This window comes from Salmo salar, chromosome ssa10, assembly GCF_905237065.1.
Source record: "Salmo salar chromosome ssa10, Ssal_v3.1, whole genome shotgun sequence".
Lineage (NCBI taxonomy): Eukaryota > Metazoa > Chordata > Actinopteri > Salmoniformes > Salmonidae > Salmo > Salmo salar.
The window spans coordinates 107,592,232-107,619,153 of NC_059451.1; the positions used below are offsets into that span (position 1 = coordinate 107,592,232).

At 41.9% G+C, this 26,922-nt stretch overlaps 1 protein-coding gene, 1 long non-coding RNA gene and 1 pseudogene across 3 annotated transcripts; 2 read left to right on the top strand and 1 right to left on the bottom strand.

Annotated features, from left to right (window-relative positions):
- Positions 1-2,412: 2,412 nt before the first annotated feature.
- LOC106594969 (uncharacterized) lies at positions 2,413-6,894 on the bottom strand. 2 transcript variants are annotated; one of them, XR_001326242.2, is made up of 2 exons: positions 6,806-6,894; positions 2,413-2,963 (listed from the first exon to the last, which is right to left on the bottom strand). It is a non-coding gene; the product is annotated as an uncharacterized lncRNA (long non-coding RNA). The 2 variants fall into 2 exon arrangements; XR_001326241.2 differs by lacking the exon at positions 6,806-6,894 and adding an exon at positions 3,896-4,245.
- Positions 6,895-7,212: 318 nt separating this feature from the next.
- Positions 7,213-10,982, top strand: LOC106596091 (uromodulin). Its single transcript, XM_045688352.1, has 9 exons — positions 7,213-7,332; positions 7,442-7,487; positions 7,579-7,686; positions 7,762-7,970; positions 8,189-8,346; positions 9,242-9,484; positions 9,693-9,867; positions 10,367-10,472; positions 10,792-10,982. The coding sequence occupies exons 1-9, from the start codon at positions 7,309-7,311 to the stop codon at positions 10,908-10,910; spliced, it is 1,188 nt and encodes a 395-aa protein (XP_045544308.1). The 5' UTR covers positions 7,213-7,308; the 3' UTR covers positions 10,911-10,982.
- Positions 10,983-15,801: 4,819 nt separating this feature from the next.
- Positions 15,802-26,546, top strand: LOC123724585 (matrix metalloproteinase-15-like; annotated as a pseudogene).
- Positions 26,547-26,922: the final 376 nt, after the last annotated feature.

The window sequence follows — 26,922 nt, forward strand, 5'->3', positions numbered from 1 at the left end:
ACGTTTTGTTTTCGAAATGATAGTTTCCGGATTTGACCATATTAATGACCTAAGGCTCGTATTTCTGTGTGTTTATTATAATTAAGTCTATGATTTGATAGAGCTGTCTGACTGAGCAGTGGTAGGCAGCAGCAGGCTCATAAGCATTCATTCAAACAGCACTTTCCTGCATTTGCCAGCAGCTCTTCGCTGTGCTTCAAGCATTGTGCTGTTTATGACTTCAAGCCTATCAACTCCCGAGGTTAGGCTGGCAATACTATAGTGCCTATAAGAACATCCAATAGTCAAAGGTATATGAAATACAAATGGTATAGAGAGAAATAGTCCTATAATTCTAACAACCTAAAACTTCTTAACTGGGAATATTGAAGACTCATGTTAAAAGGAACCACCAGCTTTCATATGTTCTTATGTTCTGAGCAAGGAACTTAAACGTTAGCTTTTTTACATGGCAAATATTGCACTTTTACTTTCTTCTCCAACACTTTGTTTTTGCATTATTTAAACCAAATTGAACACGTTTCATTATTTATTTGAGACTAAATTGATTTTATTGATGCATTAAGTTAAAATAAGTGTTCATTGTTCATTCAGTATTGTTGTAATAGTTATTATCACAAATATATATAAAAAAAAAGCATATTTTTTTAATCCCCCCCAAAAATCATCCGATTCATCGGTATCGGCGTTGAAAAATCATAGTGGGTCGACCTCTAGTTGTTACAACTAATGCCAGTTTGCCTGAGGCCGTCCAGGTGTTTGTACACATGCATATATACATAACACACACACACACACACACACACACACACACACACACACACTCATTCAAATAAACACATACAAGAACACACACATACATGTAATAGTGCCAGACATGCACACAAACATATACAGTTGGCATGGCTGTTATGATTTTAGTTGTCCTTGATGTCCTTTGTTTTAAATTTGTTTGCTGTTTTCTTCGGTCTTTTCCTTTTTTCTCTTTAGTTCATTATCTTGGTTGTTGGTGCATTGGGGGGGTTCTTGGGGGTGGGGAATGAAATTAATTGTATTTATTATTTTTCTATCATTTTTTAAACAAGCCTTAGAAAGTTGGTTGCAATTTCAGTTTAATCCACCTGAAAAGACAGAACAAATAATACAACAAATATTGTGGTTAAAGTCAAATATACTAATTGATTAAAAAAGTATTTTTGAAGAAATGTTTATATAAAGGTATAATTTTAGTGAATGATCTCATAAATAGGACTGGTGGAGTTATGTCACACATGCAGCTAACACAGATGTATGGAAATGTCTGCTCTACGCAAAATTACAACCTACTAATTGCAGCATTACCACAAAAATGGAAGAGGCAAGTCGAAGGAGAAAAAAGTAAGGAACTTGTATGTTGGCCCTGCATTAAAGAACATAAATGGTTAAAGAAAAGTGTGATAAATAAAAACATACACCAATTTCATTTAAGGAACAAAAAAACTGACAGCTGTGCCATATAAATTGCTAAATACTTGGGAAGAGATTTTCGATGTACCCATAAACATGGATTATGAATTTATACGCAAAACAACGCCGGGTTTAAAACTTTGAATTTTTCAGTTTCAATTACTATACAAAATTCTTGCAACCAATATAATGTTTTTATATATATATGGGGGATACAATCTTCCCAGCTCTGCAGATTTTGCTGTGAGGAGGCAGTCATTAGATCATTTATTTTGGTATTGTCCATATGTAGCTCGTTTTTTGTCACAGGTCCAGGAATGGCTGAAGAATTGCAACATTTGCCTAGAACTAAAGCTGCAGATAGCAATACTGGGTGATTTGAAAAGCCATAGCCAATCAATCAACAATACATTTTAATTTTTTATTTACAATCTGTAGAAGCTATGAGAATAGAAAGGTTCAATACTTTTGTGAAGCATCACAGCACAATTGAAAAACATATGGCAAATAGAAATCCAAAATGGAGGGTGTTGAGAGATAGATGGGAGGGGTTGAATGGAGCTGAAGGGTGGGACTAATAACAAGAACCAATGTAAAACATACGGGGTCTGTAAAATGTATATAGGTTCAGAAATGTTATGAAAAAGCAGTTACAAATATAAATCAAACTGGATGGACATCAGAAATAGAGGAAGGACTAAAAACAAAATATAACTATTGTAAAATAGATTGTCTGTAAAATGTGTATAAGATGTATAAACTGAAGGTGACAGCCTAAGTGTTATTGTTTATTAGTTTACTCCAATTGGGGGAAGGGTGATAGGGTTTGCAGGAAATAAAGGTATATTATTACAAAAAAGTATGTATATCTATGTAGGTATGTGTATGTATATACAGTGAGGGAAAAAAGTATTTGATCCCCTGCTGATTTTGTACGTTTGCCCACTGACAAAGAAATGGTCAGTCTATAATTTTAATGGTAGGTTTATTTGAACGGTGAGAGACAGAATAACAACAAAAAAATCCAGGAAAACGCATGTCAAAAATGTTAGAAATTGATTTGCATTTTAATGCAATGATAATGCATTTGAATGGCCACTTTCACTATGTTGTAGAGCACCTCACAGGCATAGTACCGCAGTCTGCTGTCTTGAGTCATTAAAGCAGGTGAGTACAGGATCAATAAACTCCTTCAGGTACAGCCCAGAGTCCTGTAAGACACATATACATGAACACACACAAGGATGCAAGCACAACTTATAATTTCAAAAGGTGAGTCTTTTAAAAGACAGTCTTCTAAAAACGTTTACTTCCAGTAGACTCAATGATTACAAACAACCCAGTGTAATGTGCTCTAATGTGTATGTAATCTTGATGCCCAGAGCGATGGAGCATGCTGCCAGGCTGATGAGGTCTCCTTTGCGGCTGTGAGGGTGCTGGGACAGGGCAAAATCTGTGGCCAGGATCTGGATAACATGTCTGATCTGGGTAGAGTTGTTCTGAACTCCCTCACCAGTCTGTGGATTAAGGCAACAGACACAGGTTATGCTCATGTACACAAACAAAATGTCTAGACAGATGAACACACTAAAATCAGAGTAGACTTCCATCCTGGTCCTGGAGAAGCACATGGTGAGCAATGCAGGCTACTGTCTTAGCCCAACACATTTGCCTCCTCCACTGATCAACTAGACCTAACCATCAAGTCATTGAGTTTAATCAAATAAAGCCTGCTTACATGTCACACAAATTAAAATACAAGGACAAACCAGTATCATCTGCCTGAAAGAAGGCATGTGTCCCCATTTTTAATGTAACTTTCAAGTTTGCCTCCACTTTCAAAATCCAAAGCAATTCATCATTTGATGACAGTTAGTCACGTGGTTTCATATACACACGTCAGTTAAGAAAAAAAAAGTGTTATTTACAATGACGGCCAACCAAATATATATAATATATGAAATAAAAAAAATTAAAAAAAGGACAAAACACACATCACAACAATTTCTCAGGAGATTAGTCAGCATATACATTGCCTACATCCAAACCCATGCAATTTGGATGTAGGCAATTCTAAAGAGTATGTGATGCTCACAAACACTTCCTACTCAGCTGAGTCATACAAACTGTCAGTCATGTAGACAGACAAACAGCCTAATTTTGGGTGGAAAAATACATAAACGTTTTAGAAGGCTGTCACCTCGAGTGGCCTAAGGCACTGCATCTCAATGCAAGAGGCGTCACTACAGTCCCTGGTTCAAATCCAGGCTGTATCACATCCGGCAGTGATTGGGAGTGCCATAGGGCGACGCACAATTGGCCCAGCATCATCCAGGTTTGGCCGGGGTAGACCGTGATTGTAAATTAGAATTTGTTCTTAACTAACTTGCCTAGTTAAATAAGTCAACATAGACTTCCACCAGAATCATGTCCAAGGAAGAAGACGTACATTTCAATCTCTAGAACAGCAATCTTCCTCTTTTCATAGAGCTCGTCTGGAGGCAAAGGCGAGAAGTTTCTGTGTTCATTTTCAGAGTTGTTAAATGGGAACTTGACAGCTCGGGTAATAATCAGGTGCACGTTTTTTCATAAACTCGCCCTAAATCTATTTTAATAACGATACTGGTCACTTAAATAATGAAAATAACGAATACAATCATTTAAAATCGTAAGACTCAAACTCCATATTTTTCAATTGTATATAACGCAGACGTTTCCTACGTATTCTGCTTATGTTCAAATGAATCGCATTTTCTCCTCCAAATAGAACACAAGCCAAATTGAATACACGACGTTGTAGCCAGCATTCTTACCGAGCAGGGGATAGGTGCAGTGGTTTAGGTGATTAAAGTGTACTTGCTAGTTAAATTTACCCTATAACCCGGCGATACCCAAACTAAGAATAGCAGGATTCGAAGCCGAATTATATTTCAAAGCTATCTTTTAAATGTTTTATTGTCATAACCTGTTACGACTGCGCGTGGAAAGTAATTGTTTTCGTCGCGACGATAGCTATTGACAATATGCAGCGCTTCGTCCTAACAGGCTTGCTCATGTAGCCATACTACCCGGCTCGCATGACTTCCTTGAAGGGCGTCTAGTCAAGCGCCGATCTGGAGATCTGTTTTGAACAGCACGTGCAAATAAATGTGAGCGCTGTAAAATATGTGGAATGACGTCTCACATAGGCAACGCGCACACACGCATAGAAACGTTTCACTACATTATCTAGAGTAGACAACTCCCGCGTTTACATTTGAAATTGGATGCCACTTGTGCAATTCACGTAATCACTAGCAGGTTTCCATCTAATTTGCGACATATTTTCATGCGAATATTCTAAAATGTGCTAAAAAAAATTGTAATTCCCACCAGAAATGCATTTCTATCAATCGGATTTATTGCGGATAAAAGTCTGTGAGCGATGGTGTAAAAATTACTTTTGTCATTAAATTCCCATTTTCAGTTTGAAAAATACAAGTTAAATGGGTTTCCATCGATGGTTTTGTCACAAAAACTGTTATTTAGCAAATGGGGTCTTGGCACATGAGTACCAGACAACAGCTCATAAATACAGTTCGGGCAGGCTCACTACATTATGAAATTACGTATAAGAGCGATGGTCGGCCCAATTGAGGTTGTATGTACATGAATGTATAGTTAAAGTGACTATGCATATATGATAAACAGAGTAACAGCAGCATAAAAAGAGGGGTTGGTGGGGGCAAACAATGCAAATAGTTCGGGTCTTATGGCTTGGGTGTAAAAACTGTTGAGAAGCCTTTTTGTCCTAGACTTGGCACTCCGGTACCGCTTGCCATGTGGTAGTAGAGAGAACAGTCTATGACTGGGGTGGCTGGGGTCTTTGACAATTTTTAGGGCCTTCCTCTGACACCGCCTGGTGTAGAGGTCCTGGATGGCAGGCAGCTTAGCCCCAGTGATGTACTGGGCCGTACGCACTACCCTCTGTAGTGCCTTGCGGTCGGAGGCCGAGCAATTGCCGTACCAGGCAGTGATACAACCAGTCAGGATGCTCTCGACATTGCAGCTGTAGAACCTTTAGGAGGATCTCAGGACCCATGCCAAATATTTTTAGTTTCCTGAGGAGGAATAGGCTTTGTCGTGCCCTCTTCACAACTCTCTGGTCGTGTTTGGACCATTCTAGTTTGTTGGTGATGTGGACACCAAGGAACTTGAAGCTCTCAACCTGCTCCACTACAGCCCCGTCGATGAGAATGGGGGCGTGGTCGGTCCTCCTTTTCCTGTAGTCCACAATCATCTCCTTAGTCTTGGTTATGTTGAGGGATAGGCTGTTATTCTGGCACCACCCGGCCAGGTCTCTGACCTCCTCCCTATAGGCTGTCTCATCGTTGATCAGGCCTACCACTGTTGTGTCATCTGCCATCTTAATGATGGTGTTGGAATCGTGCCTGGCCATGCAGTCGTGGGTGAACAGGGAGTACAGGGGACTGAGCACGCACCCCTGTGGAGCTCCAGTGTTGAGGATCACCGTGGCAGATGTGTTGCTACCTACCCTCAGCACCTGGGGGCGGCACATCAGGAAGTCCAGGATTCAGTTGCAGAGGGAGGTGTTTAGTCCCAGGATCCTTAGCTTAGTGATGAGCTTTGAGGGTACTATGGTGTTGAACGCTGAGCTATAGTCAATGAATAGCATTCTCACATAAGTGTTCCTTTTGTCCAGGTGGGAAAGGGCAGTGTGGAGTGCAATAGAGATTGCATCATCTGTGGATCTGTTGGTATTTATAAAATTGTACCAGCATTTCCTGTGTCTATCAGCCCAGCATTACTTAAAAAAAGAAATAGTGTCAGGTAATTCAGCCACATGAAATGGTTGGATGGAAACTTGGTTAGTGTTGCAAAAATGCATAGGCCATCTACAGGAGTGTGGCCTATGCTATCCGCTGGTGATGACTAGGCCTACAGCCCGCCCCGTATAGATTCAGGAAAGGCAAGATTGCTCCATTTTATCTGAAGAAAGTTTATTTAAACAAGTCCAAGGGACAAGGGCTAAGTTAACTACTTTATCAATATTTTTTGTGGGGGGGGGGTAGTAGCCTAGCAGAGCAATAGCCTATGCCTATTCAGACTAGTAGGCCTAGGCCATCTCCATTGGAAGACCATAAAAAATTGAGACAAACATTGTGAAAAAAAATTACCAAATTATCAACCTCTCTATTAAATCCTAAAGAAACTTTACCACTTTGGAAATGATTGCAATTAGCATGCAACCATAATGTTAACAGGATGCTAATACGTGGAATGAAAATGCTAATGCTCACTTTTTAAAAACAGACCAAAAACCTCTCAACTAATGAGAAGTTTGTAATAAAGCACTTACAGTTTGATAACCAATTAACATTGAACGGCGAGGTTTCAATATGTAGGAGACAGGCCTCGCCCAACTAACACCTGAAATGTTCGTCAAAGCGGAGGAAGCCATGTCTCTCCCTGCAATGTTCGGTCTTCTGATTATGGGGGGGGGGTTCAGCAATTGACTGGAGAAATTAGGTTACTGATAGGCTGGGAAAGATGGGGTGACTTCATTTCTGTGCTTGGCCAATGAGGTTACTCGATGGAAGTTGGGGCGCTCCGAGGGAAATTAAGGTGCGTGACTGGGGGTAGGCTTATTCGCTCAGATACAAATTAAACAGGTGTTTTACATTCAGGTAATCACCTAGGTCTATGGTAATTACTGCTCCAGGCCGTTTGATCTGTTAAGTATATAAGGCTACATTTTTTGTGTGTGTTCTTCAGACAGGACTATGTTACTTTGACCTTCCAGTAATTTGAGTCAGTACAAAAATAAGTAAATATATTTTGGAAACAGATTGCAAATAACCGATGGCGCTCAAATTCAACTTGAAGGTGTGTAGATACTGTTATGCTTGTATTGAAACAAAAGGACACATTTAGAAACTACAATGTAGAAAATGTGTTAAATGTTATGTAGGTTAATTGCTGTGGAATTTACCAGGTATTTTTGGTCCTCGTGGTCATTTTCTGCTGTGACTGTGTCCTTGGTGAGAAACATTTGTCTGATTTTTCTATAGATTGCCAGTATTTACTTGATCATTTTGTGAGTGGCCTCCATTGTCATTTTTTTTCTCTCAGGAATATGCAATGTCACACACTGCACTGACACAACCAAGTGTTTGATATCCCTCGACAAAAGCAACTGCAAATGTGCTGTTGGCTACTATGGAGACCTGTGTGACAAAGGTTTAAACATTTTGGTAGACCAGAATAACTACAGTAGTTCTGTTGGAATTTGTTCTAAAACTGTATTTCTTTTAGTTGCAACCATCAATGTCATGTGTGGCAAAGACTACATTACTATCATGGTGAAGGAGGACTTTTTCCAGTATTACAAAGTACCGGTGGAATCTCTGCACTTGAAGAATGAGTCGTGTCGTGCACAAAAGGAGGTTATTTCTGATGTCCCATACTACATAGTGCGGATATCAAAGGATCAGTACATTTCCTGTGGCGGTAAACCACTGGAGGTAAGTATGATTCATCCCACATTTCACATCCTTTGATAATCCTGTCTCAAAGGCCTAATCTCAATGCTCAACACACTGATCTATAGTTGTCACCTGTCATGCACTGATTTTGAGGGCAGAAGTTCTTGCCCTTACTATCGCAGCAAGTCCAAGTGATAACTTATTTATGAAGCTGGAAGTTTGTTTTTACTGGCATTGTGCTTTCTCTTTTACAACAGAAAAACATCACTCACATCGCATACGCCTTAACGCTCATGTCGGCCCCTCAAGTTTATGGAAATATAATAAGAGACCCAATGATAAAAATTGAGTACACGTGTATCTACCCATACATCCGCACTGTCAGTTTGCCGTACCCCATCATCCCCTTCTCTAGGTAAGGCCCACTCTCTAAAATTGACTTGATCACAACTTAATGTACTTTAAAAGGTAGTCTTGGTCTATTACTGGAACGGCCTAACAAGTACTCACTTGAGATGCAATTTGTCACATTGCCTTATTACTTGATACTCAGGGGGTTCCTCTCCAGGAACAATTCTGGGCTCTAGTTTGAGCCTATACAATAGGTCCAGGAGTTATTCTTGCAGGTCTGACATTACTAGGTGTTCCAGCTGGCAGATGGCTGTTGATGGTGTTAAGGGTAAGCAAAATGTTATACTAATCCTGGTTATATTTCCTCAATTCCCTATGTGAAAGCCACCACTGTCTTGTAACCCTCCATGGCTAGTTGCGTTTGGTTGGTATTTAGAAAATGCTGTTTATTTCACTTTTGCCATGTGAAGCAATATGCTGCAATCTTGATTTCAATTATTCTCATTGATTGAGACAGGTGGGTGTCCACCCCAAAAGTGCTGCATGTCATGAGTGACTCAGAAATCAAGCTTTGTGTTACATGACACTCGCTTGTCTGGCTCAATGGGAGAATTGTAGAAATGGAAAAGACGGCGGCGTACATCGCTGTTGCGTTACTTCATTGAGGATAATGTATTGACTTTAACTGGGCATTTTCTAAATTCCAACAAACCACCTGCACCTAGCCATGGACTTTTAGACAGTTGTAGCTTTCATGTGGGGCATTGAGGAATTTTCACTTAGTGAGTGTTGGTAGAATATCTTGCTTACCCTTAACACTACCTAGGTAGCAATGGCTACCCGCCAGCTGGGACAGCTAGTTATGTCGGACTGACTTATAAGCAGGAGTTCTTCCAGTTCAGGTAATGTGGATATGACAAGCATTTCTCTCACAGTAATTCTGTGCTGTTTTGGTTCAGTGAGACTGTGATGCGGATGGGTGAGTTGGATGCCAAGGTGGAGATGGCCCTCTTCACAGATCACACCTACACAGAGGCGTTCCAAAGCTCACCGCTGATACACCTCCGGGACAGGGTGTATGTGGAGATCAAGGTCGTGGAGCTGGAGGATGTCTTCCACCTGAGGGTGAATGATTGCTGGGCCACACAGTCCCCCAAACCCAACCAGACAGACGGCTCTGTTCACACCCTGCTGCGCAATGGGTGAGTGGACAATCAACATTAATCCCTGGGAACATGTACGCCTACTTTTGCTCTTGAAACATGGCATGAACAATTCATTTAGCAAGCTGTGATCACTTCAGTTGAGCTGAAGGCAATGTGGCATGTCATACTAATTGTAACAGATCCAGTGTTAAATTCGATGATGCCGGTCTTGGATTTATTCAACCAAGACACTCCCCCCTCACAGGTGTGTGAATGATGAAACTGTCACCTTTCTCAACACGACAATGGGTGCGAATGGAGAGGCCTCAACCATCCGGTACAGCTTTGACATGTTCCGCTTTGTTGTGGAGCCTCATGACCTGTACCTGCACTGCAGAGTGCGCTTGTGCTCCCTGGATGATGACGAGCCCTGCATTCCTGTAAGTTCACTGGCCTTTGGTGCAGTGGTCTAAGGCACTGCATCGCGGTGCTAGCTGTGTCACTACAGATCCTGGTTCGATTCCAGGCTTTGGCCCAGTGTCGTCCAGGTTAGGGGAGGGTTTGGCCGGGTTGTCCTTGTCTCATTGCGCTCTAGCGACTCCTGTGGCAGGCCAGGTGCAATGCACACTGACACTGTCGCCAGGTGCACGGTGTTTCCTCCGACACGTTGGTGCGGCTGGGTTAAGGAAGCAGTGCGGCTCGGCGGGGTTGTGTTTCGGAGGACGCACGGCTCTCGCCCTTCGCCTCTCCCCAGTTCGTACGGGAGTTGCAGCAATGGGACAAGACTAACTACCAGTTGGATACAATGAAATTGGGGAGAATAAAGGGGTTAAAAATGCTCAAATTATTTCTCTTCATGAAGAAAATGCATTTTCTAAAGTTGGCATGGCATACAAGATTTTGTCTTTTATTAATTCAATCTCTGCTTTACTGCTACAGGAGTGCAAATCTATAAACAAGAGGGCAGCAGTGCGTGGAGACCGAACTCAAGGGCTACTGTCATATGGACCAATCAGGATTGACATACCAGACCGACCCCAATCTAGTAAGGATTTGTTTTATCCTTTGTCTGTATTTTGTTATCTACGTAAGATTGAAATGTATTTTGTTGCCCTTGCTCACTCTACTTGCATGCACATTTTTTTATGATTTTGACATAGACCAGAGGGCTATACTACAAAGCTCAACTTGGGTATGCATTTTTGGTTGAGGCAGTTTCTTTCAGTTTTCAAAATAAGTGGATGTAAGACTTACGCACATTAGCTGGCTAAATCATTGATCCTGCTTTGTAGTATACCCCTCTGGGCTCATGTTGCAGCTAGGGGCAGGGTGAGGTGTTTTCAACAGTCTTAACTATGTTCCAGATCTTCTGCTGATGATGGTTCCTGTGGCTGGCATCTGGGTCCTGGGCCTCTTCCTCCTCGCCCTAATCACCATCGCCAAGGCAGGAAACCGACGACTGTCACAGCTAGCAAACCGCTGACATCCAACAACTTGAATAAAACATTTTTTTTTCATTTCTATGACAATTAAATGAGCCGCTCTCTGCAGGAATGTTGTGCCTTTGACATTTTATAAACATGTCTTTACCACAGAACTCTGAGCATTCAGCTGTGTAGTTCAATAATGTGGCTGTGGGTTACAAACAAGTTCAAACATGAGTTACTGGTTTAAATCATTAATGGGTTTCATCAAACACCAACTCCTATTATAGTGTCAATCGATTTGATCAAATAGTAGTGTAGTGATTCTTAGTTATCAGCAGATGGCAATAGGAGCCTTCTGAGGGCTGCTTTGTCTAATAGACTTCACACAGTATGTAGGCTACATTGCTTGTTCTCTCTAGCAGAAAGGCACTGCTCTCTGTATGCTCAAAAGAAAGTGAGTATATTGGACTATCAATCTAGGGCAGCCTGCAAGAGGCATGTGGTGGTTGAACTAAAATCTAACAGACCTTCTGGGTACTTGGAAGTAATTTGGAAGACAATTGTATTTTGTTTGAGGGTATCCTCCACAATTACATTTAGAGTATAGTACGGATACAGCTTACCACCAAGAACAGAACATGATGCTTGTTGACATTCTTATTTCTCTACCCTTCCCTCATAGGTGTACTTTATTGTGCAGGAAAGCTATTGAAGGGGAAGTAGGTAACATACACTAATATGCCAGAAATGCTGTTTTTACCTTTCGCTCATGTGGGCCATTAGGAACTGGGCATAAATAGAAAACTGACTTGGGCCTTAAATAACCCATGATCACATATTTGGGGATAATTTCTACCAGTTCTAAACCGAGCTGTTTCGCAAAGATCTGATTTCAGCGCGCCACGACCCAATGCACAGTGGTTGAATTGCGGAGAGAATTTGAACTCAACCAAGGCGTTTGACTATGTAGTCACAGCAGTTCACTCATCGCTTGATGGCAATTTCCAATCACCATGACTGACAGTCAGGGTTACTTAATGTTAGATCCCTCACTTCCAAGGCAGTTATAGTCAATGAACTGATCATAATCTTGATGTGATTGGCCTGACTGAAACATGGCTTAAGCCTGATGAATTTACTGTGTTAAATGAGGCCTCACCCCCTGGTTACACTAGTGACCATACCCCCCGTGCATCTGGCAAAGGCGGAGGTGTTGCTAACATTTACGATAGCAAATTTCAATTTACAAAAAAAAAACCAATGACGTTTTCGTCTTTTGAGCTTCTAGTCATGAAATCTATGCAGCCTACTCACTCACTTTTTATAGCTACTGTTTACAGGCCTCCTGGGCCATATGCAGTGTTCCTCACTGAGTTCCCTGAATTCCTATTGGATCTTGTAGTCATAGCAGATAATATTCAAATTTTTGGTGACTTTAACATTCACATGGAAAAGTCCACAGACCCACTCCAAAAGGCTTTCGGAGCCATCATCGACTCGGTGGGTTTTGTCCAACATGTCTCTGGACCTACTCACTGCCACAGTCATACTCTGGACCTAGTTTTGTCCCATGGAATAAATGTTGTGGATCTTAATGTTTTTCCTCATAATCCTGGATTATCGGACCACCATTTTATTGCGTTTGCAATTGCAACAAATAATCTGCTCAGACTCCAACCAAGGAGCATTAAAAGTCGTGCTATAAATTCTCAGACAACCCAAAGATTCCTTGATGCCCTTCCAGACTCCCTCTGCCTACCCAAGGACGTCAGAGGACAAAAATCAGTTAACCACCTAACCGAGGAACTCAATTTAACCTTGCGCAATACCCTAGATGCAGTTGCACCCCTAAAAATTAAAAACATCTGTCATAAGAAACTAGCTCCCTGGTATACAGAAAATACACGAGCTCTGAAGCAAGCTTCCAGAAAATTGGAACGGAAATGGCGCCACACCAAACTGGAAGTCTTCCGACTAGCTTGGAAAGACAGTACCGTGCAGTATCGAAGAGCCCTCACTGTTGCTCGATCATCCTATTTTTCCAACTTAATTAATTGAGGAAAATAAGAACAATCCGAAATTTCTTTTTGATACTGTCGCAAAGCTAACTAAAAAGCAGCATTCGCAAATGGAGGATGGCTTTCACTTCAGCAGTAATACATTTATGAACTTCTTTGAGGAAAAGATCATGATCATTAGAAAGCAAATTACGGACTCCTCTTTAAATCTGGGTATTCCTCCAAAGCTCCATTGTCCTGAGTCTACACAACTCTGCCAGTACCTAGGATCAAGGGAGATACTAAAGTGTTTTAGTACTATATCTCTTGACACAATGATGAAAATAATCATGGCCTCCAAACCCTCAAGCTGCATACTGGACCCTATTCCAACTAAACTACTGAAAGAGCTGCTTCCTGTGCTTGGCCCTCCTATGTTGAACATAATAAACGGCTCTCTATCCACCGGATGTGTACCAAGCTCACTAAAAGTGGCAGTAATAAAGCCTCTCTTGAAAAAGCCGAATCTTGACCCAGAAATTATAAAAAACTATCGGCCTATATCGAATCTTCCATTCCTCTCAACATTTTTTGAAAAAGCTGTTGCACTGCAACTCACTGCCTTCCTGAAGACAAACAATGTATACGAAACGCTTCAGTCTGGTTTTAGACCCCATCATAGCACTGAGACTGCACTTGTGAAGGTGGTAAATGACCTTTTAATGACGTCAGACCGAGGCTCTGCATCTGTCCTCGTGCTCCTAGATCTTAGTGCTGCTTTTGATACCATCGATCACCACATTCTTTTGGAGAGATTGGAAACCCAAATTGGTCTACATGGACAAGTTCTGGCCTGGTTTAGATCTTATCTGTCGGAAAGATATCAGTTTGTCTCTGTGAATGGTTTGTCCTCTGACAAATCAATTGTAAATTTCGGTGTTCCTCAAGGTTCCGTTTTAGGACCACTATTGTTTTCACTATATATTTTACCTCTTGGGGATGTCATTCGAAAACATAATGTTAAATTTCACTGCTATGCGGACGACACACAGCTGTACATTTCAATGAAACATGGTGAAGCCCCAAAATTGCCCTCGCTAGAAGCCTGTGTTTCAGACATAAAGAAGTGGATGGCTGCAAACTTTCTACTTTTAAACTCGGACAAAACAGAGATGCTTGTTCTAGGTCCCAAGAAACAAAGAGATCTTCTGTTGAATCTGACAATTAATCTGGATGGTTGTACAGTCGTCTCAAATAAAATTGTGAAGGACCTCGGCGTTACTCTGGACCCTGATCTCTCTTTTGAAGAACATATCAAGACTGTTCAAGGGCAGCTTTTTTCCATCTACGTAACATTGCAAAAATCAGAAACTTTCTGTCCAAAAATGACGCAGAAAAATTAATCCATGCTTTTGTTACTTCTAGGCTGGACTACTGCAATGCTCTACTTTCCGGCTACCCGGATAAAGCACTAAATAAACTTCAGTTAGTGCTAAATACGGCTGCTAGAATCCTGACTAGAACCAAACAATTTGATCATATTACTCCAGTGCTAGCCTCCCTACACTGGCTTCCTGTTAAGGCAAGGGCTGATTTCAAGGTTTTACTGCTAACCTACAAAGCATTACATGGGCTTGCTGCTACCTATCTTTCCGATTTGGTCCTGCCGTACATACCTACACGTACGCTACGGTCACAAGACGCAGGCCTCCTAATTGTCCCTAGAATTTCTAAGCAAACGGCTGGAGGTAGGGCTTTCTCCTATAGAGCTCCATTTTTATGGAATGTTCTGCCTACCCATGTGAGAGACGCAGACTCAGTCTCAACCTTTAAGTCTTTACTGAAGACTTATCTCTTCAGTAGGTCCTATGATTAAGTATAGTCTGGCCCAGGAGTGTGAAGGTGAACGGAAAGGCTGGAGCAAGGAACCGCCCTTGCTGTCTCTGCCTTGCCGGTTCCCCTCTCTCCACTGGGATTCTCTGCCTCTAACCCTATTACAGGGGCTGAGTCACTGGCGTACTGGTGTTCTTCCATGCCGTCCATGGGAGGGGTGCGTCACTTGAGTGGGCTGAGTCACTGACGTGGTCTTCCTGTCTGGGTTGGCGCCCCCCCCTTGGGTTGTGCCGTGGCGGAGATCTTTGTGGGCTGTACTCGGCCTTGTCTTAGGACGGTAAGTTGGTGGTTGGAGACATCCCTCTAGTGGTGTGGGGGCTGTGCTTTGGCAAAGTGGGTGGGGTTATATCCTGCCTGTTTGGCCCTGTCCGGGGGTTTCATCGGATGGGGCCACAGTGTCTCCTGACCCCTCCTGTCTCAGCCTCCAGTATTTATGCTGCAGTAGTTTATGTGTCGGGGGCTAGGGTCAGTCTGTTACATCTGGAGTATTTCTCTTGTCTTATCCGGTGTCCTGTGTGAATTTAAATATGCTCTCTCTAATTCTCTCTTTCTCTCTTTCTTTCTTTCTCTCGGAGGACCTGAGTCCTAGGACCATGCCTCAGGACTACCTGGCATGATGACTCCTTGCTGTCCCCAGTCCACCTGGCCGTGCTGCTGCTCCAGTTTCAACTGTTCTGCCTGCGGCTATGGAACCCTGACCTGTTCACCGGACGTGCTTGTTGCACCCTCGACAAGTACTATGATTATTATTATTTGACCATGCTGGTCATTTATGAACATTTTAACATCTTGACCATGTTCTGTTATAATATCCACCCGGCACAGCCAGAAGAGGACTGGCCACCCCTCATAGCCTGGTTCCTCTCTAGGTTTCTTCCTAGGTTTTTGGCCTTTCTAGGGAGTTTTTCCTAGGGAGTTTTTCCTAGCCACCGTGCTTCTTTCACATGCATTGCTTGCTGTTTGGGGTTTTAGGCTGGGTTTCTGTACAGCACTATATAAATACATTTGATTTGATTTGATTTGAGTCCATTGCACGCGCATAAAGATGGCATCTCTCTGGAGAAGCGCTTCTCCGGGGCTGTGGAAACAAATAATGGCCTCAATCGTCTTGCTCTTGTGCAACAGGCTTGTTGCCAATGCGGACGAAGACCCTTTCAACGCAGAGGTACAGTATGTTGCATACGTGTGTCCTTTAATGTTAAAATATGGACGTTTTTTATGGTGCGTAAATATGTGGAATTGTGGCAGTCGCCTGATGAATTTAGTTTCCTTTAACTGAAACGTTGCATGACCATGATCTCTATTATCCTGGTGGTAAGGTAATCTAAACTGATCTTGCATTTTATGTGATCTAATGACTTCCAATTTTCTCATCATTGATCATGAGGACATGTGCAGATTCATGGACATATTTGATGCACACATGTATGACCCTTGACCTTTCCAATAATGGCTATTGGGCAACATTCCCACTTCATGCATGGCAGGCATATTATTAGGAGTAATTATGTGTTGTGTAAAAGTTTGACCTCTAGGGTAAAACCCTATTTACATGCTTGTAAACCACAACGTGTTCCTCACCTACTGTACTGCTTATCCTGCAGGCATGTTGTGCAAGATATCCAGATTGAGCACTCTTTCAGTCACCATTTTGGTGGCCTGAAGATGCTTTTCTTTCTTTATTTGTGTCTCTTGCCCTCTCTCTGTTTGTGTGTGTGTGTGTGTGTGTATGGGTCTATGTGTGCAGGTGTGCAGTGCATGCTTGTTTACAGAGAAAGCATGAGCTCTCTGCTTGTGCTCAGTGGGCCCATTTGTTTTTAAATTCCCCTGTCAAGGCTTTTGCAAGGCAAGCTCTCTGCTGTCTTGTTTGGGTCTCTGTTGTTTCCATTGGATTATCAATGGTATATTAATATTGTACGCCAGACACACGTCTGCTTGTGGCTATATTAATGGTATATATAGTACAGTCGAATTTAGACGGTTTATGTAGAATTTTGTTGTAATTGACATTGATTAAAATCTGTATATCAGTGCTTTGTTTTGGGTTAAATGCTTACATTCCAAAGCTTTTACTCTTACACCCAATGACGTCTGCTCTATCCTATCATCTGTTGGGCTGACCCTGTGGTTATCTAAACTGCCAATAAGAAGGTGTGACTCAAAGAGTAATGCCATGAAGTAATAGAAACCATCTGTTTCTCTGTCCTCTCTCTCTATATTTTAACTGCTCTCCCTTTGATGTTGCTCTCAATCTCTCAATTCTCTTGTCTCTCTATTTGTCTCTCTTTCTCTGGCTCTCGCGCCATCTATCTATCTCTGTTGTATAATTGTAGTCGTGGTTGCGGAGGTTTGGCTACCTGTCTCAAGCCAGCAGACAGATGTCAACCATGCAGTCCTCTCAAATCCTGTCCAATGCCGTCAGTGACATGCAGCGCTTCTATGGCCTAGAGGTCACTGGAGAGATGGACCCTGCCACACTGAAGTATGGATGCCACTGGCAGCCTCAGTTATACTGTACAGACTGATAGAAACTAAATTGACAATGATGTCAAGATAATGTAATAATGTAAGGTCATGGTTACATTATAGAGCTATTCTGAGACAGAGAAAAGTTGCACCTCCTGGTCTAGCACTGTGGAACCACCCTCTAGCCTTAAATGAACAATGTATCTGATCCTATATACAGTGCCTTGCGAAAGTATTCGGCCCCCTTGAACTTTTCGACCTTTTGCCACATTTCAGGCTTCAAACATAAAGATATAAAACTGTAATTTTTTGTGAAGAATCAACAACAAGTGGGACACAATTATGAAGTGGAACGAAATTTATTGGATATTTCAAACTTTTTTAACAAATAAAAAACGGAAAAATTGGCCATGCAAAATTATTCAGCCCCTTTACTTTCAGTGCAGCAAACTCTCTCCAGAAGTTCAGTGAGGATCTCTGAATGATCCAATGTTGACCTAAATATGACTAATGATGATAAATAGAATCCACCTGTGTGTAATCAATTCTCCGTATAAATGCACCTGCTCTGTGATAGTCTCAGAGTTCCGTTTAAAGCGCAGAGAGCATCATGAAGAACAAGGAACACACCAGGCAGGTCCGAGATACTGTTGTGGAGAAGTTTAAAGCCGGATTTGGATACAAAAAGATTTCCCAAGCTTTAAACATCCAAAGGAGCACTGTGCAAGCGATAATTTTGAAATGGAAGGAGTATCAGACCACTGCAAATCTACGAAGACCCGGCCGTCCCTCTAAACTTTCAGCTCATACAAGGAGAAGACTGATCAGAGATGCAGCCAAGAGGTCCATGATCACTCTGGATGAACTGCAGAGATCTACAGCTGAGGTGGGAGACTCTGTCCATAGGAAAACAATCAGTCGTATACTGCACAAATCTGGCCTTTATGGAAGAGTGGCAAGAAGAAAGCCATTTCTTAAAGATATCCATAAAAAGTGTCGTTTAAAGTTTGCCACTAGCCACCTGGGAGACACACCAAACATGTGGAAGAAGGTGCTCTGGTCAGATGAAACCAAAATCGAACTTTTTGTCAACAATGCAAAATGTTATGTTTGGCGTAAAAGGAACACAGCTCATCATCCTGAACACACCATCCCCACTGTCAAACATGGTGGTGGCAGCATCATGGTTTGGGCCTGCTTTTCTTCAGCAGGGGCAGGGAAGATGGTTAAAATTGATGGGAAGATGGATGGAGCCAAATACAGGACCATTCTGGAAGAAAACCTGATGGAGTCTGCAAAAGACCTGAGACTGGGACGGAGATTTGTCTTCCAACAAGACAATGATCCAAAACATAAAGCAAAATCTACAATGGAATGGTTCCCAAATAGACATATCCAGGTGTTAGAATGGCCAAGTCAAAGTCCAGACCTGAATCCAATCGAGAATCTGTGGAAAGAACTGAAAACTGCTGTTCAAACGCTCTCCATCCAACCTCACTGAGCTCGAGCTGTTTTGCAAGGAGGAATGGGCAAAAATTTCAGTCTCTTGATGTGCAAAACTGATAGACATACCCCAAGCGACTTACAGCTGTAATCGCAGCAAAAGGTGGCGCTACAAAGTATTAACTTAAGGGGGCTGAATAATTTTGCACGCCCAATTTTTCAGTTTTTTAATTGTTAAAAAAGTTTGAAATATCCAATAAATTTCGTTCCACTTCATGATTGTGTCCCACTTGTTGTTGATTCTTCACAAAAAATTACAGTTTTATATCATTATGTTTGAAGCCCGAAATGTGGCAAAAGGTCAAAGTTTAAGGGGGCCGAATACTTTCGCAAGGCACTGTATCTATGTGGTTATCTGGGCTCTATTCAATTGTGTTTTTCACTCCCCTTTTAGGGCCATGAGAAGGCCTCGCTGTGGAGTCCCAGACAAATCTGTTGAGCAGGCTGAGAATGGTGTGAGGCGAAAACGTTACGCTCTCACTGGCCAGAAGTGGGACAAGAACCTTCTGACTTACAGGTGTGTGGTAGGCCTATGTATGCTGGGGGATTCTAAGAAAACCATGTTGGGAATCTCAAACAGATTTCCCCCTGACTGGTGTGCAAAGTGTCAGTATAAACAACACTGCAAAGAGACCTGAATTCCCATATGTGTATAGACCTGACAACATATGTCATTTGTAATGACCCTCTGTATATACACTACCGGTGAAAAATATTTTATATTTGAGATTCTTCAAAGTAGCCATCCTTTGCCTTGATGACAGCTTTGCACACTCTTGGCATTCCCTCAACCAGCTTTACCTGGAATGCCTTTCCAAGGAGTTCCCACATATGCTGAGCACATGTTGGCTGCTTTTCCTTCACTCTGCGGTCCGACTCATCCCAAACCATCTCAATTTGGTTGAGGTCGGGATTGTGGAGGCCAGGTCATGTGATTCAGCACTCCATCACTCTCCTTCTTGGTAAAATAGCCCTTACACAGCCTGGAGGTGTGTTGGGTCATTTTCCTGTTGAAAAACAAATTAGAGTCCCACTAAGCCCAAACCAGATGGGATGGCGTATCGCTGCAGAATGCTGTGGTAGCCATGCTTGTTAAGTGTGCCTTGAATTCTAAATAAATCACAGACAGTCTCACCTCCAAAGCACCCCCACACCATAACACCTCCTCCTCCATGCTTTACGGTGGAAAATACACATGCGAAGATCATCCATTCACCCACACCGCGTCTCACAAAGACACGGCTGTTGGAACCAAAAATCTCCTATTTGGACTCCAAACCAAAGGACAAATTTCCACTGGTCTAATGTCCATTGCTCGTGTTTCTTGGTCCAAGCACGTTTCTTCTTATTATTGGTGTCCTTTAGTAGTGGTTTCTTTGCAGCAATTCAACCATGAATAACTGATTAACACAGTCTCCTCTGAACAGTTGATGTTGAGATGTGTCTGTTACTTGAACTCTGTGAAGCATTTATTTGGGCAGCAATTTCTGAGGCTGGTAACTCTAATGAACTTATCCTCTGCAGCAGAGGTAACTCTGGGTCTTCCATTCCTGTGGCGGTCCTCATGATAGCCAGTTTCATCATAGCGCTTGATGCTTTTTGCAACTGCACTTGAAGAAACTTTCAATGTTATTGACATTTTCCATATTGACTGAGCTATTGACCTATATTCCGTATTTACTGACAGTAATGATGGACTGTCATTTCTCTTTGCTTATTTGAGCTGTTCTTGCCATAATATGGACTTGGTCGTTTAACAAATAGGGCTATCTTCTGTATCCCCCCTACCGTGTCACAACACAACTGATTGGCTCAAATGCATTAAGAAGGAAAGAAATTCCACAAATGAACTTTTAAGAAGGCACACCTGTTAATTGAAATGCATTCCAGGTGACTACCTCATGAAGCTGGTTGAGAGAATGCCAAGAGTGTGCAAAGCTGTCAAGGCTAAGGGTGGCTATTTGAAGAATCTCAAATTTAAAATATTTTTTTATTTGTTTAACACTTCTTTGGTTACTACATGATTCCATATGTGTTATTTCATAGTTTTGATGTCTTTACTATTATCCTACAATGAAAATAGTAAAGAAAATGGTAAAGAAAATAGTAAAAATAAAGAAAAACCCTTGAATTAGTAGGTGTTCTAAAACTTTTGACTGGTAGTGTATGTGCTAAGAATATTTTGTCCAATACTCAACCCCCTCTCCCAGCATTATGAACACCACCCCAAAGGTTGGTAAGGTAAGAACACTGGAGGCCATCCGCAGAGCTTTCGAGGTGTGGGAGCGCGTGACTCCACTGAGCTTTGAAGAGATCGCTTTTCCAAGACATCACCAACAGCAGCCAGGACGCGCTAGATATCATGCTGTTGTTTGCCTCTGGTTTCCATGGAGACATGTCTCTGTTTGAGGGCGAGGGGGGGTCTCTGGCTCATGCCTACTACCCAGGGCCCGGGATGGGCGGAGACACGCACTTTGATGCAGATGAACCCTGGACCCTTGACAACCACGATCCATCAGGTTAGATAGACATTTTGTTCCGTTTGCCCCAATTTCCCCCTCAATCACTATTACTGCTACTATTTCCTTGTTCAAAATGAATATCCTATTGATATCTTTTGATATTCATTTTCTTTCTCCTCTTCCTATCTTTTTCTCTCCCTCTCTCCCATTTCTCTCCCTCCAGGCATTGACCTCTTCCTGGTTGCGGTGCATGAGCTGGGTCATGCTCTGGGTCTGGGGCACTCTGATAACCCCAATGCCATCATGGCTCCCTTTTACCAGTACATGGACACAAAGATCTTCTCACTCCCAGAGGATGATAGGAATGGAATAGAGATGATATATGGTGAGGAGCCTGCCCTCAGGCCCCCACAGCCATCACACACACACACGCACGGATAAACATGCTCACACATGCATACACTACCGTTCAAAGGTTTGGGGATACTTAGAAATGTCCTTGTTTTTGACAGAAATGTACATTTTTGGTCCATTAAAATAATATCAAATTAATCAAAAATACAGTGTAGACATTGTTAGTGTTGTAAATGACTATTGTAGCTGGAAATGGCAGATTTTTGATGGAATATCTACATAGGCGTACGGAGGCCCGTTATCAGCAACCATCACTCCTGTGCTCCAATGGCACGTTGTGTTAGCTAATCCAAGTTTATCATTTTAAATGGCTAATTGATCATTAGAAAACCCTTTTGCAATTATGTTAGCACAGCTGAAAACTGTTTTCCTGATTAAAGAAGCAATAAAACTGGCCTTCTTTAGACTAGTTGAGTATCTGGAGCATCAGCATTTGTGGGTTCGACTACAGGCTCAAAATGGCCAGAAACAAAGAACTTTCTTCTGAAAGTCATCAGTCTATTCTTGTTCTGAGAAATGAAGGCTATTCCATGTGAGAAATTGCCAAGAAACTAAAGATATTGTACAATGCTCCCTTCACAGAACAGTGCAAACTGGCTCTAACCAGAATAGAAAGAGTGGGAGGCCCCGGTGCACAACTGAGAACGAGGGCAAGTACATTAGTGTCTAGTTTGAGAAACAGACGCCTCACAAGTCCTCAACTGGCAGCTTCATTAAATAGTACCCGCAAAACACCAGTATCAACGTCAGCAGTGAAGAGGCGACTCCGGGATGCTGGCCTTCTAGGCAGAGTTCCTCTGTCCAGTGTCTGTGTTCTTTTGCCCGTCTTAATCTTTTGTTTTTATTGGCCCGTCTGAGATATGGCTTTTTCTTTGCCACTCTGCCTAGAAGGCTCTTCATTGTTGATGTTGAGACAGGTGTTTCTTCTTTACCCCTTTCTCCTGCTGACACCTCTCTGTAGACAAGGGCATATAGAGGCACAGTTACTGAGTAAGATAATGAACGTATAAACTGTATAAACAGGGGGAGACTCGTCGAGGCCTGGTGACAGACGGAGTATACATCGAGGCGATGGCTCCATCTGCTGGACGTGCCAGGTCTCGACGGGCTCGCCGCTCAGGACGAATCGGGGCTGATTGGGGAGTTGGTGAGTAATCAAGGGCTGATTGCTCACCAGCTGTACAAGTCCCATGAAGCTGCCAGAAGGGCAGCACACAGGAGAAGACTGGGGGAAGTGAGGTGACTTCCATGTAGGTGGAGACGGTTACCCGAGCTAAGACGTGGGAGTTGTGTTTGTGTGCCCGACAGGATACAGCAAGACCCGGAGCCCAGAAGACAGTATCCTGGAGAGGGTCTCATGGGGGAGACCCATCCTTTTCCTTTTGATTTATTATTTAATAAACACCCTTGAAACCGAGCTAATTATACTCTGCCCGTGTCTGATCTGTGTAAACGTCTTGGCCAAACCCCTGGTCTGCCACAAAACACTAATTAATTGTTTAAGCTATAATATTTCAATTATTTCAAGGCTATAGCCTACAAATAAATACATTGTGAAGCATTTGCTAGTGTGACACTAGGCTGGTAGGAACATAAAACGCTCAGCATTTAAACATTTCATTGTATTCAATCACTATAGTCTAGAAATTGCTCATATAAATACAAATTAAACAAATCCCTTATTAGGCTCAGTCTACAGTGCCTTTGCATTCATTTTTAGAAACATGAGTTTGGCCAGAGTCTGACTTCAGGCTCATGCAATCGTGCCTGGAGAACAGGCCAGCAGTGGAGAATATACTCTCCACACTTGCAGAGCCACTGGGGATGCTAGACACCCTTTGGGCCCCTCTTGCCAGAGTTGTTTATATTTATATAGGTAGGCCTAATCAAAATGGAAAGCTCCTTGAAAGTGGGAATATGCCAGGCCTATTTGGCAAAAATCAATTATGGCCTATTGTATAGACAATATAAAAACATTTATGAAACTTTGAAGATATCTGACTTTTAGTTTAGAAATACTTTTCTATAATGATATTTGTTAGCTACCCCTTTCAGATTCCTGAATGATTCTGTAGTTGTGGACACTTCCAGTGGATGTCAACAGTCTTTAGAAAGAGTTTCAGGCTTGTTTTTTGAAAAATTAGCTAGATTTTGTAGTTTTTCTAGGTGGCTCCCATTTTGGCTGTAGTATTGTGGCGCGGGTGGATGAGGGCGCGCACTTCGTTATTTATCTCCGGTAATGAACATACTATTCTCCGTCTTAAATGTTATAGTTTATTTACGTATTAGGATACCTGAGGATTGATTAGGAACATTGGTTGACTTGTTTGGACAAAGTTAATTGGTAACTTTTGGGATTCATTTGTATGCATTTTGAACGAGGGAAACCGGTGGATTACTGAATGAAGCGCGCCAACTAAACTGACTTTTTTGGGATATAAAGAAGGACTTTATCTAACAAAACAACCATTTGTTATGTAGCTGGGACCCTTGGGATTGCAAACAGAGTAAGATCTTCAAAAGTAAGGGATTTATTTTATAGCTATTTCTGACTTTCGTGACGCCTCTGCTTGTTTGGAAAATGTTTAATGCTTTTGTATGCGGGGCGCTGTCCTTAGATAATCGCATGGTACGCTTTCGGCGTAAAGCCTTTTTGAAATCTGACAAAGCGGCTGGATTAACAATTAGATAATCTTTTAAACGATGTAAGACACTTGTATTTTCATGAATGTTTAATATTACAAATTTTGTATTTTGAATTTCGCGCTCTGCAATTTCACCGGATGTTGGCGAGTCGCCTAATCGGCAAGAATTAACAGCCTTTATATCTATTATCGACATGTTTGCGCAGAAGCGAACCTATAGGCATTCAGTGTGTGACAGGTTGGTGATTCTGAAAGGACCACAACCGTAATACCAGCACACTCATTTAGGAGAGTGCACTTTTTGTAAAACACAAAGGGCCAGTAGTGAAGTGGAGCGTATACGCAAGTATAAACCGTATACCCACTATTTATTCACTGGGCATTCCGTATAGTTAAGCAATAAGGCACGAGGGGGTGTGGTATATGACCAATATACCACGACTAAGGGCTGTTCTTAGGCACCACGCAAAGTGCCTCAGAACAGCCCTTAGCCCGTGGTATATTGGCCATATATCACAAACCCCAGAGGTGCCTTATTGCTATTATAAACTAGTTACCAACATAATTAGAACAGTAAAAATACATGTTTTGTCATACCTGTGGTACAGGTCTGATATACCACAGCTGTCGGCATTCAGGGCTGGAACCACCCAGTTTATAATCACTTCTTAATCCCTACTGATGTGTACCAAAGAAGTGTAGTGGAGGTATACGACTTATTAATTATTTAGTACAATAGAGAAATCAAGCACAATATAGCCTATACAATCGCAAAGCACATTAAATATATTAACCTCTAGGGGACACCTTCAAGATATCAATCCAGTTAACGGGATTCTTTGACAACATCCGGCGAAATGTAACATTAAACATTCTTGAAAATACAAGTGTCTTACACCATTCAAAAGATTAGAATCTTGGTAATCAAACTCCGTTGTCCGATTTAAAATAGCTAATACAGAGGAAAAAAATGGCATGCTTTTCTTTGAGAAGAGCGAACAACAACAACAAACTTTTTCCGCCATGACAGGTATGACACATTCACATCCGACAGTAAAAATATGACTTACATTCTGATATCTTGCTCTTATTTCTCATCCTGGGGGATTCAGTGATCAAATGAAGTGCCGTTTTCTTTGATAAAATCAATTTTTATAGCCTAACACGAAACATTTTGTAAACCGCTTGTGTCGTGAATTCCGTGTCTAACAACTTTTGACAAAGCATTCGATGTAATTACACACACTAAACATATACGTTTATCTAGTCATGGTTGGTTTCATTGCAATCCTCTGGATGTTTGTAACACAGCCAAACTGAATGGTTCTTTTTGTGGGGCATATTGACCGAAAGGAACTGATTTGAAGACAACGAGCAATGACATCATTGCGCACCAATAATAGTAGCGATGTTTTGTTAATTGACTGTATTTCTGTCCAATGGTCACTGACCTTCTTGAAATCTAGTTTGGTAGATAGCCAATGAGCTGAGGTAAACGCCAGTATGTGATGGTTATGGGTTGGAACACCAGCCCTTGTCAGTAAACGCACGCGTAATGAACTTCATTCACCACTGAAGATCAGACTTGTTGAAGGCACACGCCATTACACACAGTTGTATTTTGTTAAGAGTAGTTTCAGGGATTGTATAGAAAAGATTATGGCGTATAAATCTGGAAAAGCGAAGTCGAAGGCTAAGTATACAAATTTGCTAAACATTTTAGAAGAAATAGATAGGGAGAGTGAGACAGAATATTTACTTGATGATGAATCTTTGAGTAACCATAGCTTTTATTCGGAGGCTGAGGAAATGTTTCTGCAAGGAGAGGACATTCTTCTGGACTGGTAAGTGCTAATGCCGTTGTTTGAAATCTAAATCATTTGATATTTTTGGGCAAAATATATTTTTTTGTGGAATTTATAGAAATATAATCAGTAATGAAATGTGTAACACTCTGTATTTCCAAAGTACACATTGGCAATACATAGTGTGTGTATGACCCATAACCTGTGTGTTTGTTTGGGTGGATGTGTGTATGTATGTATTCAATTTTTTATAAAAAATGGAATGGAGTAGAACAGCAAACACACACATGGCCACTGTTGGGGGGAGGGCAGGCAGGCCCACAACAATGGCCGTAGTTGAATGGAACAGCACTTCACCATAGTGACTCTGCTCTATATAATACATATGTTTATTTTACGTGATGATACAAGGCTCATACATAACAAATATTTTTGAAATTTTTTCACTCACAGTGGTTGCGACTCCGACTGGGAGCCCCCGGTGCCAAGGTGCCCATCCCCCGATGAAGCTGGTTCATCCAGCCAGACAACTGCTATCTCCGGCGCCACACCTACCCCCGGCTGGCCATCTAGAGGTGGGAAGACGTCAAAGAAGCGGAGGAAGGGAAGCGTGGAACCTGCTGGCAGAGAGGTAGATGGGCGTTGGCACTCTGTGCTGGAGGAGGATGTAGATCAAATTCCACCAGTATTTTGGCCGAAAAGGCAGCCAGGGCCGCAACTAGACATTACAGCGAAGTACAGCCCCCTTCAACTATTTCAGCTGTTTTTCACCCTGTCAGTTATTGATTCACTTGTATCTAACACCAACAAGTATGGAGCAAAAAAGCAAGCAGGCAAGAAAGATGCATGGATGCCCATTTTCATGCAAGACCTTTTCTGCTTC

Excerpts from the sequence above, each read along its gene's own strand:
- LOC106596091 (XM_045688352.1), top strand. The coding sequence starts at position 7,309 with ATGGCGCTCAAATTCAACTTGAAG. Across the intron at positions 7,971-8,188 it reads GTGGCGGTAAACCACTGGAG|AAAAACATCACTCACATCGC; the intron begins GTAAGTATGATT and ends CTTTTACAACAG. Across the intron at positions 9,485-9,692 it reads CACACCCTGCTGCGCAATGG|GTGTGTGAATGATGAAACTG; the intron begins GTGAGTGGACAA and ends CCCCCCTCACAG.